The sequence below is a fragment of the Natrix helvetica genome, assembly GCF_964273705.1.
Source record: "Natrix helvetica genome assembly, chromosome: 3".
NCBI classification, from domain to species: Eukaryota; Metazoa; Chordata; class Lepidosauria; order Squamata; family Natricidae; genus Natrix; species Natrix helvetica.
Window position 1 is genome coordinate 133,554,133 of NC_138549.1, and position 15,980 is coordinate 133,570,112.

General features: G+C 38.0%; 1 protein-coding gene across 1 annotated transcript in view; it reads right to left on the bottom strand.

Annotated features, from left to right (window-relative positions):
• LAMB3 (laminin subunit beta 3) overlaps positions 1-14,003 on the bottom strand; it is a 62,127-nt gene extending 48,124 nt beyond the window's left edge. The window contains exons 1-3 of the mRNA XM_081948050.1: positions 13,878-14,003; positions 12,061-12,113; positions 10,316-10,470 (exon numbers count right to left, since the gene is read on the bottom strand). Of these exons, the coding sequence (XP_081804176.1) occupies positions 10,316-10,470; positions 12,061-12,085 (180 nt within the window). The 5' untranslated portion in view covers positions 12,086-12,113; positions 13,878-14,003. The remainder of the gene's footprint in view (positions 1-10,315; positions 10,471-12,060; positions 12,114-13,877) is intronic.
• Positions 14,004-15,980: the final 1,977 nt, after the last annotated feature.

Here is a 15,980-nt window from a genome sequence, read left to right on the forward strand (position 1 = left end):
AAATTCTGCAGACAAGCTCATTCCTGCTATAGTGCCCTTATTAGTGTGTGTTTCCCTGGCTGGCTGGAGTCAGCAGCAATGCCAGGGTAGTAAAGGAGTAAAGCAATCACATTGCTTACAGGGAGGACACAGAACAAGATCATTACAAGAGAGGGAAGACAACAAATGGGGACAACAAATTTTGTGCAAACAATTTTCCGCCAGCTGAGGACGGGAAGTCAGAAATTTAACTCAATAGGGGGAAAGGTCATTCGAGTAATGGCTGAAGTGTATCAAGATACTATCTGAAACTTTTTCATTAGTGTGCCCATTTATCTTATCTCAGATGATAAAAGCATCTTCTCACCTTTTATGATTATCATGTGCTAACTGGTTTTTAGGCAAGATAATCAGGAGAGCCAATAGCCTTGACCTAAGGCAAACAATGTCTTAATACTCAAGGCCTTTCATTCCATAAGAACTGAGAAAGTTACAGTACTAAGCAGGGGTGAAATTCAGCAGGTTCTGACAGGTTCTGGAGAATTGGTAGTGGAAATTTTGAGTAGTTTGGAGAACTGGCAAATACCACCTCTGGCTGGCCCCAGAGTGGGGAGGGAATGGAGATTTTGCAATATCCTTCCCCCAGGAGTGGAAAGGGAATAGGGATGTTGCAGTATCTCTTCCCTGGAGTGGGGTGGGAATGGAGATTTTGCAGTATCCTTCCCCTGCCATGACCAAGCCATGCCCACAGAACCGGTAGTAAAAAAAAAATGAATTTCACCACTGGTACTAAGTTTATCAGTTAGTCTCCAAAGTTATCTCCTTCATCACTAGAGTGCTGAGAAACCCCTCACACCAGGATGATATCTGAGTTTGTACTGATCAATCAGAAAAGATATATATTCTTATTTTTTTAGTTGGCCGAAAACAGTAGCACAATACATCACCCATGAAAAAGGCAAATTACTGTACTTTGGGAGTGGGAAGACTAACACTAATGATTGTACAAGAATGTTCTACATGCTGTATACTTTTGGTCACAAAATCATATTATATTATAAATCATATAAAACAGAAAGCAGACAAAAAATGGTAATCCATGAGTGCTGGAACTCAACCATGAAAAGATGGAACCTTTTAGTTTAAAAAAGTATTAAATAAGGGTACATAAAATTATGCAGAACATAGAGAAAGTAAAGATGCTTCTGTCCCATCTACTTCCCCCAACTCAGAACCCATAATTTTCAGTAAACTATAAGCCCAGTTAAGCATGTTATCAGACCAAACTTACAAACTTGAAAAAGGGTGCACACAAACTTACAGAAGATACTACTTCCAATGACTATCCAGTTTGATAGCTCTATATAACTACAATTCTGGGAGCAGAATATACGGGATCTAAATACTATTTGCTAGAAACATGTGAGGCAGTATAATTACACTCAGCATTGCTTGTGAGCTTCTTATGGGCATTTGACTGTCTATCAAGAAAACAGAAATTTGGACTTGATGGGACTTTTGTTTGCTCAGAAACTGTACAAAACCATATAGTGCTCTCTCCGGCAATATTTGCCTTAGCACAAATGATTTTATCCTTATAGACACAGTCAATTTGTTTTTTTCTCTTTTAGTCCATTCTGCATAATCTTCAGATCTCTGTTTTAATAGAACAATTGAGCAATTTAATCACTGTTTTTAGCAATTTGGAAAACTCAGGTGAAAAGCTGAACATATACTTCAGTAAATGAAATATACATGAATAAGCTTTTTCAGTGCAAGACTGCAGTTTCTGGTAGCTTAAAAATTATTGTCTTCTTTGAAAGACTTCTGTTGAATTACTACGTTAAGGCCCCCAAATTTAGGTTGTCTGCCTTTAAAAAAATTACTAAAAACCCACATTCTCCATTTTAAATGAATGTATTCAACACAGGAAGGTGTAATAATTCTTTAGGGAAAACAGGCTTTATCTTCCAGCAAGCAGGGATTTAATAAAGCATTTCCCAATAAATCATCAAACTAATGCCCAATTTTAATATATTGCATTATATAGGATAGATACGATGTACTAGACCAGTTCAACAAGCTTCCACTGTGGGAGTACAAAGTATAAAGTTTAAAAGGAATTGCAGCCAAATCTAAGGCAGAATACTGGAATATTTCCATCAGCAGGAAACTTACCAGGATTGCAAAATACTCTGGGACGCAAACATACACTTTGGGACACTTCTTAGATTGGCACTAGACTTAGACAGCACATGTGGCCAACAGGGCAAAATGGAAGGAAAGCAAGCAAGCCTGCTCCCTCCTCTCATACCCTGTGCAGAGGTTGCAAAAAAAAAAAAAAAACCACCCAGCAACCTAAAAGAAAGATTACTCTATTTATTTGTGATAGCAGAAATAGGAATTTATATAGTACTTTACCTTACAGATGAAAGAATATAAAACAAGTCCCACATTAAAATTATAGTATTTGCTTAAAAGCTACTCAGCAGTAAAAGAGAAAAGGCAAAGTAGGATAAAGAGTGGAAATGGACACCAGGGGCCGAGACCAGAATTACATTCAAAGTATTATGCAATTTATTTGCAATTACTCTGTATCAACTCCTGTTTTCCATTACAAACGTTCAGTGAGGAGCAATGGAAAGATACCTAAATTATGCAGCTCATAATTTTTTACTGTCCTTCGCTGAAGGCACAGTCAAGCTCATTCGGAAGAGATGAAGCAGATTACCAGGCTCATACTGCCCATGGCTTGTAGCAGTGGTGGGATTCAATTTTTTTTACTACCAGTTCTGTGGACATGGCATGGCTTGGTGGGCGTGGCAGGGGAAGGTTACTGCAGGCCTGGCCTGTTAATTCGAACTTATTTTAAATGTATTGTCTTTTAATTCGGTTTGTTTTGGGATATGGATTTAATTTTTTTTTAACTTTTGGGATGTATGTTTTTTAATGTTGTATGCCGCCCTGAGTCCTTTTGGAGAAGGGTGGCATATAAATCCAAATAAACAAACAAACAAACAAACAAAATCCCCATTTCTTTCTGATCAGTTGGGATTCAGGAGGCAGAGAATAGATGGGGGCGGGGCCAGTCAGAGGTGGTACTTACCGGTTCTCTGAACTACTCAAAATTTCCTCTACAGGTTCTCCAGAACTGGTCAGAACCTGCTGAATACCACCTCTGGCTTGTAGACTGCCTTTCTACTCATGCTGCAAAGCAAAAGCTTGTAACTGGTGGTCCTTTGCCCATACAGCTCCCAGCATCTTTTATTGCACAGGTTTTGGCTTGTATATGTACATTTTAGAGAGAAGCAGTGTGCAGGTCACATCCTAAATATTGAAATATTATCCATATACATAGAAAATAAGGAATACACACACTCCACTTAAACAATAATGAGTGACATTAAATTCATTCCTTCAATGAACCTTTTTAGAAATATTTCCTTTGAAATTCAATATGAATATTGAATATATATAGTTGGCTATATTTGTAGTAAGAGAGCCAGTTTGGTGTAGTGATTAAAAGCACCAAGCTAGAAGCTAGGAGACTGTGAGTTCTCAGGCATGAGACAGTTGGGATGACTTTAAGTCAGTTGCTTTCAGTTTAGAAGGAAGAAAAGCCACTTCCAAAAATGTTGGTAAGAAAACTGTAGGGATTTGTCTAGGCAGTAAGAATCACATCAGGGCTGTGTTCCTGCCAGTTCTAACCTCTTCTATAGAAGAGGTTCAACAAATCTACAGTGCCATTTAGAACCAGTTCCAGCTCCCTCCCCCCGCCCGCCTGCACATCATCAAGATGAAGAACGAGAGGAGGAATTCTGGGAGTTGAAGTCCACAAGTCTTAAAGCTGTCATGTTTGAACACCCCTGGGGGTTTTTTTCTAAAGGGCTATGGCTAGGGGTGCAAGGGTCTTGTAACCTGACAGCTTTAAGACTTGCGTGCTTCAAATGCTAGAATTTCTGACCCAACATTTTGGTTGCTAAGCAAGGACATTGTTAAGTGAGTTTCACCACATTTTACAAGTTGGCCACGCCCACCTAGTCACATGGTTGGCAAGCCACTCCCACCCTGTCACATGGCCGGCAAGCCACTCCCACAAAGCAGGCCACACCTACAGAAGAGGTTCTAAAAAAATTTGAAACCCATCACTGGCACACATGCACGTACACCAATGATGGGTTTCAAAAAAATTTAGAACCTCTTATGTAGGTGTGGCCTACTTTGTGGGAGTGGCTTGCTGACTATGTGACTGGGTGGGGAGTGGCTTGCCAGCCATGTGACTGGGTGGGCATGGCCAACTTGTAAAATTGGTGAAACTCACTTAACAATGCTCTTGCTTAGCAACCAAAATGTTGGCTCAGAAACTCTGGCATTTGAAGCACGCAAGTCTTAAAGCTGTCAAGTTACAAGACCCTTGCACCCCTAACCCTTTAGAAAAAAAACCCAGGGGTGTTCAAATTTGACAGCTTTAAGACTTGTGGACTTCAACTCCCTGAAGTCCTCCTCTCGCTCTTCATCTTGATGATGTGTGGACGGGCGGGAGGAGGGAGCTGGAACCGGTTCTAAATGGCACTGTAGATTTGTTGAACCTCTTCTATAGAAGAGGTTAGAACTGGCAGGAACACACCCCTGACGTACACAAACACTCACACATACAGAGAGACACAGAGAGATACAGGGAGGGAGGGAGGGAGGGAGGGAGGGAGGGAGAGTAAGGGAGACAGAGAGAGAATAAGAATATCCTAATAAAAGAATTGGGAAATGAGGTTTCCCTTTCTTTCAAAGATTCTATCAAGGCATGGGTCACATCTTCCTTTGCATGGCATTTTGATAGCAAGATCACGATCCATTTGGAGATTTAATTTCCATTTTAAGGAGGAAAGTATCTAACTTAAACATCTTCAAGGATTAAGTCACTTGCTTGCCCTTTAAAACCTCTCAAACCTCCTAAAACAAAACCTGTCCCACTTTTACTCTGAAGGTTTCCTGAGGACTGCAAAAGGCATATTGCATATCCACATGTCATCTTGTGAGCCACACTTTTTGCACTTTTGATGTAGCAAGTGAATCTGTTAACATGAAAGTGAACATTTCCCTACTATATTTCTTTTTTTACACAAATCTTAAAGCAATGCTAGAATTTAAAAATGTGAAATCAGAAAATTACTTTTTAACAGCCAGAAAATTCTGATTTGGGTGGTCTATAAAATTTTGTGCATATAATACAAGGTGTCCTGGAAAGTGTCACCCAACAGTATTTTGGTTTCAAGGTTCCTGCCTTGCTCTTTTTTCTTTTTTTTGCAAAATATAGATCTTGAGCATTTAATCACAGATCTTAATCACAGTGGCGTAGTGGTTAGAGGGCAGTACTGATGCTACTTCCGCTACCTGCTGTCTGTCTGCAATTTGGCAGTTCAAATCTCACCAGGCTCAAGGTTGACTCAGCCTTTCGAGGTGGGTAAAATGAGCACCCAAATTGTTGTGGGCAATCTGATGACTGTCTAAACCGCTTAGAGAGAGCTGTAAGGCACTGTAAAGTGGAATAAAAGTCTAAGTGCTATTGCTAAGCACTATCTACAGTTTGTTGTCTAATCTAATTTAACCCTGAAGCCCTACAACACAGGGAATTGAAGGGAAAGCAAACAAAGGGATAAATTGGAGCAAAATATATAAATATAGAGCCTAAAAGAAGGATAAGCAATGGATGGAAGAAAAAGAAACCAGGCTATTCACAAATCAGAAAGGAAGGAGAATTTAGAAACTTTGCAGAGATGACAGCAAAATATCATCTATGTTATGAAGGAAAAGAGAGAGGCAAAAACATCTGGAGAGATAGAGGAACTATGAAAATGATGACTAGGATCTACTTTTTTCTAAGAAGCATGACAATGCCACTTAATCACAGGAAGCAGAATAGGCATGTTCAGCTTTCTTCCTCTTGAGTGGTGACACTGTTTGCTTTTGTTTTTAAAATTAAAATAGTGTCTGAACATGCATGTGCACACCCAAAAGTCCCTTCTACTGGGATTGCATTGAACCAAAGACCACTGGAAACATAATCCATATGTGCTTCTTTTTTAGAATAAACTTTTTATTTCTACTGTTGGGGACCTAGAAGAGGGCGACAAGGACTGTAGCTTCTGGCCCACTGTGATATTTTGATGAGACAATCATAACGGGACAATCAAAGCCAAAGAGCAAAAATATATTTGTGCTTGTCCATGATAATTTCCTATAATTTGATTTAAACTAATTATCTTAATCTCCTCTTATAGTATTATGGCAACCTATTATTTTTTTATGAGTACAGATTGTCATGAAACCTTAGCACATGAAACAATCTTAAAATGGAGCTGCATTAGCATTAACATCTTTTAAATAGCATTCTCTGTGAAGTGCACATTCATATGCTTCAAGGAAGACAGGAAAAACCTTACAATGTCTATCAATAAACCCTGTAATTGTTCTGACCTAGGCGTCCTGTGAAAGCACAAATCACAATCTTAGTCCCCAAAATCCTCTTTTATTTATACGACTGTAAATTATGGTCATTAACAGTCTGCAAGTCTTCACAAACAGTCTGTGAAGGTTCCAACAGATGTCTGCTCGAGGTGCCACAGTCTTTCAGGGGAATGTTGATAAATACCCACCTTATCTCCCTTGAAACTCTATCACAGTCCTAATTGCCAAATGCAGAGCAAGGCCGAATTTAGCACAGAGTTAAACAGAACTTTTCAAAGCTTGAACTGACCAGATGAACTAATTGCTTTCTGCAAAAGCTCATATCTCGTTCGCTCCTCTTTTATGTCTTATGGGAGGGGCCAATCATTTCCAAGCCTTACTCCCAAGGCCACCCTGTTTTCTTGCCTTATGGCAGTTCTGCGCATGCACACACTGGGAACAGGCTCCCGCTGTTCTTCTGCCTCACTGATGTCAGACTCCGGAGGCTCTGGAGGCTCCGGAGGCAGAAAATAACTACCAGATGGCTTGGTCCCCTCTCTGCCTCCGATGCAGAGCCCTCGTCTGAGCCTTCTCCAGACTCCAGGACTGGCCCATGTTTCTCCCCAACCTCCTCACTGTCCAAATCTGCTGCCAGTTCTGCTGGCTGCTGGTGGGCCACAACATTAATCAGTAGCACTTATACCATGAAATATGAGTCATTCTTAGTAGTAAATACCAGGATGATGATGAACTACAGAAACCGTAGCAGAAATTAAGTTCCCTTTAACCTACTTATTGTTAGTCAGAGCAATTAAAGATGAAGGGAAGGGCTACTTGTCCAACTTTCTGAAATACTTTATGGGCAATCAGAGAATCCAGTTTGGCATATTTGTAAAGGAGTTGTATGTTGATACATGGATGCAGCACTGACATATATGCTATTCCCTTTCTCAAGGACAATTTTAAGCACCAAACCAACCATTTCCTTTAATTGTGCTCATTGAAACTCATGTGAGTTCTGCTTCATAAAAGACTTCCTATTCATAGACACATCTAGAAGTGGCCACCAAACTCTCAATTGACTTAAATCTTGCTTAAAACATGCTGTGATCCTGCCTTCCACTTTTTATTGGCTTTCAGCTTAGATCTCATGAGTCAGGACCTAGAAACAGATAGCATTACCAGCCACAATGTCTGTCCTGCAGCTAACTAATTTATATAGTGATTGAATTAGAACCTGTTCCTGTTCAATGAAATCAGTGTTATGAATATTTGGTAAACAGGGAACAGTGCAAAAGAAAGAAATGGCCCTTGAATAAGTAGATTTTTCACTGGACTGGAGTTATGGCTCTCAATTTTCCCAGAAGAATTGCTTTCCTCACCCTAGTATTTAATGAGAAATGGGAAGGTTAATCGAAAGATCTTTGTTTAATTCCCCATTTTCCTGTGATCCAATGATAATAAAAATGTATATGTATGTTAGAACAGATTCTACAGGTAATCTTGGCTCACAAATACTTCTGAAAACACAGATTCTCATTTATTGTTCTGTGCATAGTAGAGGGGATAATTTATACAATCTCAAAGTATGTTCCTTGGTCGCATTCCTCCTCTATATGTGCAACCCACTTAACATCTATTTATTGTAAAATGAACGGCTACTTAAACACTAAAACTTGAACACACCCAAAGTTTGGATTCATTCGGGGGGGGGGGTGTCACTTTTAAACTGCTATACAGAGATTTATAAAATTGGAGGGGAGGGGATATTTTTATTTGTTTTTTTTCTAACACAGCTCCTGTGTTTTTAATATACTTCATATGAGAAAATTCAACAGTTTCATTTTTTTCCTGCAGAAAGATAATAATATTTTAAAGTAGAAAATAAATTTCTTGCAGAAAAAAATGTAAAGCTTGAGAGTAAAGGTAAAGGTTCCCTTCACACATATGTGCTAATCATTTCTGACTCTAGGAGGCGGTGTTCATTTCCGCTTCAAAGCCGAAGAGTCAGTGTTGTCCAAAAACGTTCTCCGTGGTCATGTGACTGGCATGATTAAATGCCAAAGGCGCATGGAGCATTGTTACCTTCCCACCAAAGGTGGTTCCTATTTTTATACTTGCATTTTTTATGTGCTTTCGAACTGCTAGGTTGGCAGAAGCTGGGACAAGTAACAGGAGCTCACCCCATTATGCGGCGCTAGGGATTCGAACTCCTGAACTGCCTATCTTTCTGATCGACAAACTCAGCATCTTAGCCACTGAGCCACCATGTCCTTTATCTTGAGAGTAGTATTAGTTAAAAATATAAAAGCCTCCTGTAGGTCAAGCTTGAGTCCCAAGTGGATATGGCAAAAATAGGGGACTTCTTTGCAGTATTTTCAGTCTTGCTTCCTGGGGTCCTTCTATCCAAATCTTAGCCTGCTTTAATCCTGTTCTTCTTTTCAACTACAGCCAACATAACCAATGCAGAGAGAAGCAATATTTCAGTGGGTGGTAGAGTACTGCTAGTTCTACCCCCGTTCTAAAGAATCCTTCTCTGTGCCTGCTTCTGCTTCTTTCTTTCACATTATGTGAAACATTATGTGCTTATGAAAGTTGTTCTGGATATTAGAGTTTTACTCCTTCACCAGGTAGGGTGACCTGCCAGTGACAGTCCCAACAGGCTTCTGCTGCACCAGCATTTATTCAGAATGTTGGCATGAAGAAGATATAGTCTGAAATTTGCTAAAGGGAAATGCCTTAACTTGGGATTTTAAAATGGGATAGCAGGGGAGGAAGAATAGCTTGACCTCCTTCTGTTTCTTAAAACATGTGCCATCCTCGTGGAAGGGCCATGTTCATTTATGGTGGTCAAAAATCAAGAAGACTCTGGTAGCATCTTTTCAGAATAGCCAAAATTATTTAAAAACAAGCTTTAACCTTTTTCTTAGTCTGAAAACATGCTACGAGACACTCTTGATTTTTGGAAAACTATGAAAATAAAAATTAATAAACAAGAAATTAGATTTCAATCAACAAGCGCAAGATGAAAAAGTTATGAAAATAGTTGACATGAAATTCATTTGTTCTCTAGTTACTGTGGCTTGTGGGAGTTTATTTAAAAGAAAATATGTAAAACATCACTGCTTATCCAAAGACGTCACTCTTATACAGGCTGTGTTAAGGGCAGACAAAATAACTTCTGTTAGAACACCCAAAACATAGAATTAAATTTCTAACTAAAGTTAGGTGGGCTCCCAAATTTGTTTCGTTAGTGAACATAATAACCATACTTTAAAATTCTGGCTTTAAATTCAAATAGATAACTATTTACTAAGTCTGCATTACTATTACTATTAATCTTCTCATCATTCCTATCACCATCTCCTCCCATTTATGATTGTATGACTGTAACTTTGTTGCTTGTATACTTACGATTTATATTGTTTCCTAGTATGATTTGATTGCTTATTTGTACCAGATGTGGGTTGCTCCCGGTTCAGCCCAGTTCGGTGGGAAGCTCCACCCACCTGCCTGGATGCTTCTGTACATGCGCAGAAGCTTCTGCACATGTGCAGAAGTGGCACACATGCGAGCACACGAGCCTGAGCAAACCAGTAGCGCTGGGATTTGCAACCCACCTCTGATTTGTACCCTATGACTATCATTAAGTGTTGTACCTTATGATTTGTGACAAATATATCTTTTCTTTTATGTACACTGAGAGCATATGCACCAGAAACAAATTCCTTTTGTATCCAATCACACTTGGCCAATAAAGAATTCTATTCTATTCTAGTCTATTTATGCAATCACCAGGAATCAAATATAGTCAAGCGCCTAGTCCCACAAAACCAATGCCACTAAGTTATGAAAGTCATTCCTGAATGAATAATAATATTTGGGTCATACATACTTTTCCATATGGAGTACAGGAAGTTTCAGGTTGGGTAAGTCCACAGGTGGAGGACGCCTTCAAATAATGGATTCTTCCTATAAGAAGATCCTGCATAGGTGGGTAGCAGGCCCCATGTAGACAGGTTCTTTGTGCAACTAGGAGGTGTGAAGAAGCTAGAAAGAAATTCAGAAATTGACTTTAACAAAGCATTCATTAAGAGAAAAGAGGAGTGAAACACTGCCCGTTTTTGTGACAAGTGAAGCTTCTATATTGAGTAGCTTAAAAAAAGCAATGCAAAATAAAATAATAGCTTTCAAGTTAAGTGACTGACTACAGAATTAAGGAACTTCTACTTTGGTAATTTCACTTCTCCAATAAACTAGCTATTAAATGGCCATAAGAAAGTCATTGAGACCATAATCCTCTGTGTATATCAGCCTAGAAGTAAGAACCCTGTGGAGCTTCCTACTGTTAGCCTCAACTTGCTAAGTTGTAATGTGTGGCTAATTCTATGGCTTTACCTTATAGCACTGTCATAAAGATTAGAGAAACCATATATGCTAAACAATGCAATAGTTGTAAAAGCAGTAAAGATCTGCTAAATATTATTCACCCATCCAACAAATGACTTCATTTTCTCCTATTACAGATACCAACAACATGTAATGTTATCTCGTTAATTCCCAAATGCCCTTTTCAGTAAATAGTGCAAAAAACACAGAGATCTAGAAAGCATAAAAGAAATCATTTGAATCTGTGAACTAGAACTATTATTTAACAAAATGTTCTTTATTGTGGCAATATACATATTTGCTAAAAACATATGGCATGCAAACAGGTTATCTGTGTGACCACAACTCCCGTCAAGAAATATGCCGGGCCCACTATATTGGATAAGGTGGGTTCACTCCAGGTCCCCACTCTTAAATGTTGTCATCTAGTGGGACCTAGGAAGCCAACCATTTCTGTAGCTGGATCAACCATCTAAAACAGCTTCTTCCTGGTATGGGGAGGACCCCTACGCTCCTTACAGTCTGGAAGGCCCTGAAGTCCTGACTCAGTTGCTGCACAGGAGGGAAGGGGGGGGCGTGATGGGATTGTTCTTGGTAGCTTGAAAGCTTTTTATTATTATTTTAATAATAATATTTTTTTTATTTTTTCAGTTGTTGTTAGCCAGTTATTTTATTTAACATGTGCACATCTACAAAGCTTGTGTCAGGCCCCTGCCCAAAAACAACACAATGAAATCCAATATTGATATCTTTAAAATTTTGCTTGCACATAATGGACAAATCTTGCCAAACTAAACTTCCCTTCCAACCTACTAGATATACCCTGAGAGATTCTGGGATGTGTATGGCTATCCTGAATCTCTTCTTCCCTTCCCTCCATTCAACTCAGGACTGTGAAGTCTCTTAATTTGAGCTTCTCTTTGGAATGTACTATTTCTTCCCTGGGAAACCATGGTGCTCATGGTCAGGACACACACACACACACACACAAACAAACACACACACACACTCCTTCTCCAGATGCACATTCCATCACACCTTGAAATAATCTGCTTCTTCCGGGGTTCTCTGTATTACCCCATTATGCTCTCCACAAAAGAAAAGTTGAATATAGGCTAATTATTTCGTATAAACAGATCCAAAGCAGGTCTCTTGAGGTCAACCAGCATTAATAGGAGATATTAACTATTGCCTGGATCTTCCTCATCATCCATCTAATATTTTTCACTTGCATGCATAGAAAACACTTACCTAGAAGAAGGAATATCCACATCATGATGGCGTTCACAACATTCAAGAGTTACCTTAAATGGACATAAAACATATTCAATGACAAAAGTGATAACATGGATATGGCAAATTATCAGCCCTTCTTTAGTATTGCTTGTAATGTTGTTGTTGTATATAATTACAAACTGTCCTAAGAAGAGAAAGTATTGACGAAAGGGATTATAAGTAGACCTTAACTTGTGACTGTCCAAAGTTACAACAGATCCAAGAAAAGGGATGTACAACCTGGATTCAAAATTCTGGCAGTCATGTTTCCCCACCCCCCACACTCTGGGATCAGGTGACTTGCATGTTGAGCACTTGGCAAACAGAGCAATAGAAATAAACTACCAAATCTAAACAAGGAAAAAACCAAGCATATACAATAAAGCCATGGTCACCACTTTCAACCCTGCTCCCCAGATCCTATGTACAGTAATATGATTCATTAATTCATCAATAAACAGGCAGCTGATCATTGGTGAGGAATCCAAGAGTATAACGAGAACAACAATCTGGGAGCCCTGTTAGAAATAAATGGGGATATATGGGGATATATATATATATATATATATATATATATATATATGTATGTATGTATGTATGTATGTATGTATGTATGTATGTATGTATGTATGTATGTATGAATGTATGTATGTATGTATGTATGTATGTATGTATGTATGTATATATATATAATTTAAATGGGAAATATAAGCAGTGGAGACGCAATATGCTCTCTCTTGTTCATATAGAAGATGAAACACGGCTATACTGAGGCATTCTATTATGGTTGGCCATGAATTTTCATCAAAAGTAATAGACTTAAGTATCATTGGCTTAACAGTGACTCTGAAAACTTTGATAAATTCTGGAATGATTTTTTTTTTACTAACAGCACAGATGTCAAGAGAATGATAAGAATATAGCTAAGCATAAATGTCCTATAATCCATTGCATTTTTATGTAAACTGATGGTTGACTAATTCATGGCCCAGTGAAAAATCACATGCTATCCTGGATGATATTTTTATGTACATCTCATACAAAACCAGCCCATAAATATACACAGTCTAGTCCATGAAGTTGCCAGGAATCAACAGTGACACAAAGGCATAAAAAAATAGCCTTTCAGTCTTCATAGTCAAAGAGGGGAAAAAACAATTCTAGAACATTATTTTCATATGTGTCCTCTTACCATTTTTTCTCCATTAAACTTTTGCCCATTTATTTCAAATGGAGGGGGGATTCTTACAAACATAGCACTTTCTTCAGAGTATTCACCATTTTCAAAGCATTAATCAACTGCAAAGCACTAAGCAGTAATCAAGATTTAATCTATTCTTTCCAAGGAGCAAACAGTACTAAACTTCTATCAGACTTTGAAAAACGTGATTACTCAGAGATATTTTTTTCTACCTTTGAAACACCTGGTATAAGAACAAGATCAAGCAGATCACATTGAAAAGTAACTTTCTAAAGCAATCAGGAAGCTTTTTAAAACTTTACCCAGATCATGTGCTTTAATTCATACTTTTTAGTTCTTTTAAAAAATATCTGTTTCACTCTGGGTAATGGCATCTCCTTTATCTTTCTCAAAAGCTGAAAGTCTTTTAAGATGAAAGATTCCAAACCAATGAAACCAATGAATGTTGTTGCCAAATCCTTATAACCATGAATCAGTAGCCTTCTAGATGTTCATCAACAAACTTCCAGCTAAGATTCAGAGATACTTTACCCCCAATGCTTGCTAGAAAGAATTACTTACAGTTACCAACATTGTGCTATATAAAACATACCTGCTCTATCCTGTCTTTTTCCTTCTCTTTTGTGAAGGGGTTAACTCGAATCCGTTGCCTGTCTTCTTTAACTGTAGTCTTTTACTCTCCGTTTTAAACACATCTTACCTGGGGATGTAAATTCCTGTGGGTGTAGTAATAATGATATAAGGAGTGATTCAAGAACCTTTTCAGACAGACACACCCATGTGCTGTAAAATTCATTATAGAGCCTAGACAATGAACTTGTGATAGCTCACTGCAATATGAAAGAAGAGATCTTTGTGATTATACATTCAAGAAAACCCATTTCAATCACTTTGCAAACACTGTGAGAGCAGTTTTGATATTGTTTCATTGCATATAGCAAAGAAAGCCAATAACCAAAACAAATCTTTTCACTGAGTGAAATTGGTAAGCAAAGGAAACAGAAAGAAATGGAAAAACAGAATGTGATCTTTTCATAGAGGGATATACTCAAAGAAAGCAATTCATAACCTGGGCACCTTTCAGATACCCAGGAATAAAAACATATATATGTTTTTATTCCTGGGTATTGTGTGTGTGTGTGTGTGTGTGTGTGTGTGTATACAATACATTTATATATTAGTAGAATTCTAATTCATATGACCAGTTTTCAAACAAAAGAACTACAGATATGATCAAATAAAATAAAATGCAGCCATTACACTGCTACTCCATGCACATTTATATAGCTTAATCTCATACATCCTTTAGGATAGGAACTAGGTATAGCTATAGATACACTAATAGCTATAAGTATAGACATAAACAATACCCCCCATACTGAAGTTTGCATATATATGGCTTTCACAGATATCACTACTGATAAGAGAAATTACTGGAGAGATGATAGAGACACTATTTACAGAAAATAAAAATAACAAGCTTTAATCAAATTGATGTCTTCCAACTGAACTTGAACTAACTTCCACGTTCATTAACCACTATGGACCTTTATGGGAACTGGTCTAAACAGCAATCAAAGTAGAAGTTCAATATTTTTTAACAGCATTGAGTTGCAGAACTAATCAGCTAATGTCTATTTCAAACAGCATCAGCAATGGGCACTAGTTTCGAAATGGTGAGTCCAAAGGGATGGAAATGTAGTTTGGATTCTCAGGAGTGAGGCATAGAGGGCAATGCTGTGAGCGCCTTTTTGCTTGCCTTGAATCTCCTACTATGCTGCTGACTATAGAACTATAACTATAACTAGCTATAGTGATAACTATAATTTGGACCCAGATAATTGGGGGCAATATGCTGACTCTATAAAACCTCTTAGAGAGGACTGTAAAGCACTGTGAAGCAGTATGTATATGTCTAAATGCTATTGCTATGACAATTGGATTCACACTACATGCTAAGAGTCCTAATATGATTTGTTTGATTTTTGATTTATTATGTTGCATGAATCCTTGGTTAAAGAAACAGTGGTTAGTACAGGTGAACCAGCTACACATTTATTAAGATTGTAATTCTTAAAATGAAGATATATACCTTAGTTGCTTGGGGGGAAATCATAAAAATCAGTTTGTGTCCTTAGGCATATAAAATCTGAAGGATTATCTGGGGATTTTCTCCATTCTTGGGTGTGTCGAGAATGCTTGATAAATGGGTAGAGATCTTGGGTGTGCCTGCTTTTGTACTGCTTGCTCAGACTCCAATTACTCATGCTTTGATGCCAACTTTTTCTCTGTGGAATCTTGACTCAACAAATCACCTTGCAGGCAACAGCTCTCAGCATGCCGAAAGAAGATTAACAGAACTAGCAAAATACAAAATAATGAGGACATCTCAAAAAAGCATTACATTAAAAAATAATTCCACAAAGGAATAAATCCAAATAGTATAGTCAAATAAATTTTCTTTCCTCTTTCTAAATTGTCGTACAGAACTATAGGAAGGAAAGAGCAACCAGACAGATTATTTAGAATAGAATAGAAATCTTTATTGGCCAAATGTGATTGGACACACAAAGAATTTGTCTTTGGTGCATATGCTCTCAGTGTACATAAAGAAAAATAAAATAGAATACATTCATCAAGAATCATAAGATACAACGTCATAAGCAATCAAATTATACTAGGAAACAAATAAAAC